Source organism: Caloenas nicobarica, chromosome 1 (genome assembly GCF_036013445.1).
Source record: "Caloenas nicobarica isolate bCalNic1 chromosome 1, bCalNic1.hap1, whole genome shotgun sequence".
In the NCBI taxonomy this organism is placed as follows: domain Eukaryota; kingdom Metazoa; phylum Chordata; class Aves; order Columbiformes; family Columbidae; genus Caloenas; species Caloenas nicobarica.
The window spans coordinates 136910640-136916639 of record NC_088245.1 but is presented as its reverse complement, the minus strand read 5'-3'; the positions used below and the strand labels follow the sequence as shown (position 1 = coordinate 136916639).

Genomic DNA, 6000 nt, shown 5'->3' with positions numbered 1-6000 from the left:
ACTTTCCGACACCGCCCGTGCGTGCGCCCGTTCGGGCACATTTCCCGGGAGCGCGGCCTGTAATTAAACTAACTCCTCCCTTCTGCTGAAATAATTGCACCGCCAGAAGCCGGTAGGAACGGGTGCCACGGGTGCCTTCCTCTCGCTCTCCACCCGCCTTTTTTTTTTTTTCCCTTTGACAGAACGATTAAGCATCTCCTGGAATCGCGTTTCAGGTCTCCCGGTGACCCACGCCCGCCACCCAGGTAAGAACCAGAGGGCTGGGGCAGAGAAAGAAAAAAAGACGAAAAAAAAAAAAGGTGAAGCCCTGCCGTTTACCCTCCCCTCAAGGCGGTGGGCATGGGCATGGAAGCTTCCCCGCCCAGCCCTCTCGACCGCCCACCCCCCGGGGTGCACGGCGGAGCTGCCGCCTCCTTCCGGGCTGCCTTCCCGGGAGCGGCCGTGCTGCCTGCCCCGCACTGCCCCTCCGGCGACGGGAGCTCCCTCGGCAGGCGCCTCCCGCCAGGTAACTTCCCGAAGTTTTCGCTGGGGCTGGAGCAGCGGCCGGCGAGGTGCGGGGGATGGGGTGGGGACGTTGGAGGGCGATAAGGGAGACATGCGGAGCGCAGGGGCAAAATATATCCCGGGGCAATGAGGATAACACCGAGTGAAAAACTGGGCTTTGGTTGCAGCTAGGCTTGTTCAGGGCGTCCCTCAAGATCTCAGTGCCAAAGCTAAGGGAAGAATGACTAAAACGCTGCTGTGAATAAAGGGTATAGGAGTTTTTATCGTTTATCCTCTTTTACCTACAGTTTAATGCATAAAAATGGCAAAGTATTTTATTTCAAATTATGGGTTACAATATACAAAGCAGTTTAGCTTATAAAAGGTATTATAGTATGTAAACTGGAAATTGCAGACTTTCTTTATTAATCTGGGACTACTGTAATACATTCAATTTTTTTGATGTTAATAGTAAGAAAAAGTTAGGCAATAAAAATAGTTGTAATTATCTTTGGGAGAAGTAATATGAGTGCAAATGAGCTTGATGGCAGTTCAGTGTAGGCATGTTGCAGTGAAGAAAACCCAACCTTATAAATTTAAGATCTCTGCAGCCAAAATAGCAAGAAGCCTTTCTTTGCAATTTTTCTAACTTTGGATAAGAGGAAGGATACTTATTGCAGACATATGTGTATAGATAAATAATTCATGGTCAAGGAGGAACATTAATACTCAAGATGGGTCCTTACATAGGCCTTTAGGATTGCAGAAACAGTCTCTAATTTTATTGTTAAAAAACTTGCGTCAAGAATAGCCAGGGTACCAGCTGTATGTCAGGGGAAATAACTATCCTGCTAGCCAAAAATATAGGTCATTATTTAAAGTTGTTGATATTGGGTCTTTTATTTCATATTGAACCCACAATATATTTAATGAATTAAAATACTTACCAAAAATCAACTCTATTTCATTTCTAATGTTATGGAAATTAATAATGGAAATTGATTGTGGAGTTACATGTTACATATTACATTTCAGGTACTTCTTTGCAGCTGATACACGTTTCACTATTTCTCTGGCATTTTTATACAGCTGCAGATAGCAAGTGCTGCAGATAACAAGTGCATAGGTGGTTGCTTCTGGTCATCACACAAATCGTAATCCAGAAGTACAGAGACAGTTTTTTTAAAAGGATGAATTCACTTGTCTTGTTTCTCACACTGGGTGGTGAGAAATAGGTATACTCTACCACAGTTCAAGTCTGATGCAAGTAGCAGGTGTTCACCTGGCCCATCCAAGACTTCATCAATAATGTGAGCCAGAGAAATTAGAATGATTAACATAGACACAGTATTTTCATAAGAATATTGGTAGAACTAACAGTTACAATGTACATTCAGTTGCCAGTCTTGGTAACACTAATTAGCCCATGTACAATTGAAGAAAACTCAAAAAAACAGACGTATAATTTTCTTTTCAGTTAATATGTAGAAACTGGGTCTAAGTGTGCTTTTTCTCTCTTAATATCCTTTACCTGTATAAAGAAGACTGCCACTACATGTCGCTCAAGCCCTGATGGATTACTTACGGTGTGCTGTTTCTCTGAGTAGCTGCAAATTTCACCTGCATGTTTTTCTCTGACTTCAGAATGAACAAAAAAGTCTGTGCTGACATCAGTAGAGCTCTCAAAATCCACAGAGAAAATATTTATACTGATGATTCCTTTATTCCAAACTTCCTAAATTAAGCAGGTTGTAAACAAACATCAGAATAAATTTTTGTGCAGGTTCATGTACTAGGTGGGTGCTATCACCTTCCTTTGTCCCTCATTGACTGCTTCTTTTTTGTGCTAAAATTAAGTTTCTCAACTGTGAGAAGTCATCAGTTTTTTTCACAAGTAGCCATGGAAATTACCTGACATGCTTATAAAACTGGAAGCTGAGTAATCTGTTTAAAGAATGTTTTGAATTGGTATTTTTCTTTGTCAGTTATCTGAGCAGTGGAGAAATGGTTTATCTGACATTGGTTCCCTTGGAATATGTGGGTTTTTCTGTGAAACAACCGATCTTAATGAATGTGGGGAATTGGCATAAGATTAAATCTTTATCCATGGTTCAGCTCATTGAAACAACTTAGAAATGCCTTCAACTCAAGGGCTTTGCATTTAAACTTTGAAGTCGGACAACCTGTTACAGGGTCAGCTAGCAATCACAAGGAACATCAATTGACCACTTATGAAGCCTCTACTGCTGAAATATTTTTGTGAGAAGGAGAAAGCAATCTGCACCTGGTGGTGGTGGTGGGGGGGAAGCCTGAAGCCTGGATACCTGTTTATCTGAATATCACAGTCACAATATTTAATTAGTCTCTACTATCCTACTAATGCATACCTAGTTTACTATGAGTGAGAGAAAAGTACATGGTGTTAGCCTTTACGAAAGAGAGGCACAAGCCATGTAGCTACAATTGGAGATGAGGCAAAAGTCACCCATACTGGACAACATGGAAAATCCTAACTTGACACCAGGGCTTACACTTGGGTGAAAGGGGAAAAATAATGCTAGTCTTTGTCCAAAATAAACTCAGTCAAGGTGTCAAAATGAGGTATGGCATTTGTTACACTGTACTGATGCTCAGGCATGTGCTGGCCTGCTTCTCAATCGGCAGAATTTCTTCATCAGCTCTACTTGACACCCCACAACTTCATGGAGTTTGGCTGGGCCTCTGGAAGGTAGCATGCTCTTGGCTATGGGGAAAACATAATATTACATTCACAGTAGACTATGTTGATTTTCAATGTAATGTTTTCTACTTTTCTTAGCTGTTTTAAAACATGACATGGAAAGTAGCTTTGCTTTCTTCATTCGGACAGCTTCTAAAACCCAAGGCCTCCAAGAATACTAAAGTTTTTCTTTTAAACATAAGACAAATGCCTCACAGCAATAAATCCAAAACAATGGTTGTAGAAGTGTTTGCTTCCCTGCTCACCCGATAAACAAGAAATTTCTGTCACAGAAATACACTAGATAGAGCCTCAAATCAGCGATATAAAATATTTCATAAACTATGGATTTAAGGTGGCATGTTCTTAGGAAGCTTGGTCAGAACAAAGACCTTTTCTTCTCACAGACAGCAAGTGTCTTCTCTCAAAGTTAGGTGTTTCTAGCCCTGGTGGATCAGGTCTTTCAAATCACTAGGTAGAACACTGTTATGCATGGGAAAGTTATTCAAAGAATTTCTTGAGGATTGTAACATTTACTAGCTATCATTCTTTTTATGCTATAGAAGCCCAGACAGCTAAACTCTGGAGAGATCCTTTAAAGGATATAGAAGTGCAAAGCCAATAAATCTTAAAAACTTCTAGTCTAATCTCAGAACATTTTTGGTAAACTATGCACTATATGAAGGTATGATTACTGCTATGTGTGGAACATTAACTATCTCATTCCCTTGGGGTTTATGGCTAATTGTATTTTACATGTTCAACATAACAGAGAAAAAAGATCACCAGCTGCTCCTATCTCTGTTGGTACTCCTACTCAAAAAACTAGGTGAATTTTTGACCTTTTCCGTTCTTCAGAGTTATTCTGAACTAGATTGCTTTTTCCAAGTTCCTCAAGATTATTTTAGGTTAGGCAGGGGGGGATTTAGGAGAATAACTATGCCAATATTCCTTGATACCGGTAGTAATGTAAAAATATCTAATATATACGCAACACTGTAATTTAGTAAGTTATTAAATCATAATCAGATCCCTTAACTATACTATGTCATGCCTCACTGGAATGTATTCAATAGATAAACTTGTAGCTAATTCAGTTTTTCTAAACAGTCCTATACAATATTATTATGTACATTTGTAACTGTACAAACAAAACAAAGCCAAAAGCAAAAGCCTGTAGGGACTAAAATTGCTCTTGGACACATTTAGAAATCTTATGCATACCAAATAGCACAACTAGGACCTATTTATTCATGCGTAGGTGGTTAGGAAGGGTGGCAGTCTTTGACAAACCTACTCAGACTTTACCCTGCTGCTTGTATACACCTGAGCTGACCATCTCCGATACTTTAGCTGCTCTCCTTTAAGACTTGCAAGTCTGTTGACTGCTGTGAGAGATTGAGTAATTGATTCATGCAGCTGCATTCCATGTTGCGGAAGCTGTAGCATGGTTCTGCTTCCATGTTCCCAGAAGCACACAGGGCTCCATGGGTTCTTGAGCAAGTTTTAATGGCAATTTACCGTTCCTGTTTGTCTATGACACCTCCAGATATATCAGAGTAGTTTCCAGTCATTAAATATACATGATGACACTCATGCTGATAGTTATTATGCCTGCTCTTCTGATGGGAGTAGGGATTTCTTTTTTCCTTATTTTTTCTTGTTGAGTCAGGGCAAAGGGTGCACTCTGATGATTCCTGGCTTTCCACTGATAAATTACACCTCTGAAGAGTTGAATTTATGGTTAGAGCTTGTTAGCTGAGCCTTAGTAACTGCCTTCACCCTCCAGGCTAAAATGTGGCAGCATGAGCACACTCACATTCAAACGTCTTTCCATTGCTTGGGTCATCTCAGGGGGCTTGGAAGCTGCACTGCCAGGCTCAGGAGACCAAAAGGCACCTGTGGAGCATCTCTATGCTGACTTTGCTTCCTCTCTCCACTAAAAAAAAGTGAAGAGATGCTTTAGCCAAAATGTTTATGGAGCCAGGGAGAAACAAATGTAAGTTACATCAACCTCTGTGCACTTCTGATTTGTATTAGGGACAAAACAGCTCACAGTAGCATGTCCAGGATGTGAGAGGCAGGCAGGTAGGTGATACACATCACCTTTTATTCCTTCCTTTTACAGAAATTTAATTATCTTATCTAGTGTAGTGTCCCTCTTTCTCCTTCAAAGGGTAACAAAAGAAAACACATCCTAAACCTCACCACTTTCTAATGCAAATGTAGAGCGAGGAAGAGAAAACAGAATAATGCATGCTTCAGAAACACACTTGTGTTTAAGCAGAGCATTTTGTCCCTACTCCTTTTTCTCTGCTCTTTGTTGTGGACCCTTGTCTTAGAAATAAGTATTTCTCACAGTTTTTTTTGTTCTAACCTTTCAGTATTTTCTCCATGTGTGTCTGAGATCAAAGTTATTATCATCTGAATTTAATTTAGTACACCTTTCTCTGCGTGATGGGCTGCTATTTCAGAGGGTACAGTGCCACTATTAATCATCATAAAGAAAATGCACAAAAGCAGTCCAGAATACATGTCAAGCACTTCAGTGTGATGGATGCACAATAGATGGCACCATTATTATCACTCAGCAATTTGAAAACTTTTGGTCCTCACATTTTCTTGCTTGCAAACATCATTAACTTGTTCATGGGATCCAATACTTTGTGAAAAATATATTACTCTTCTACTCACTTTTTCTTCATCCTTCATTCTGTGTTGATGGAGCCAGTTACCTGAAATTTCTTAATGCATTGTAAGTTTACTTCTTAGAGCATGAGATAGCAAAGAAAACCAAA

General features: G+C 40.2%; 1 protein-coding gene across 1 annotated transcript in view; it reads left to right on the top strand.

The window, feature by feature from the left end:
• The first annotated feature begins 339 nt into the window (after nt 1–339).
• The window catches only part of ROBO2 (roundabout guidance receptor 2), a 1119753-nt gene continuing 1114092 nt past the window's right edge, over nt 340–6000 (top strand). The window contains exon 1 of the mRNA XM_065627797.1: nt 340–505. Coding sequence (XP_065483869.1) covers nt 340–505 — 166 coding nt within the window. The remainder of the gene's footprint in view (nt 506–6000) is intronic.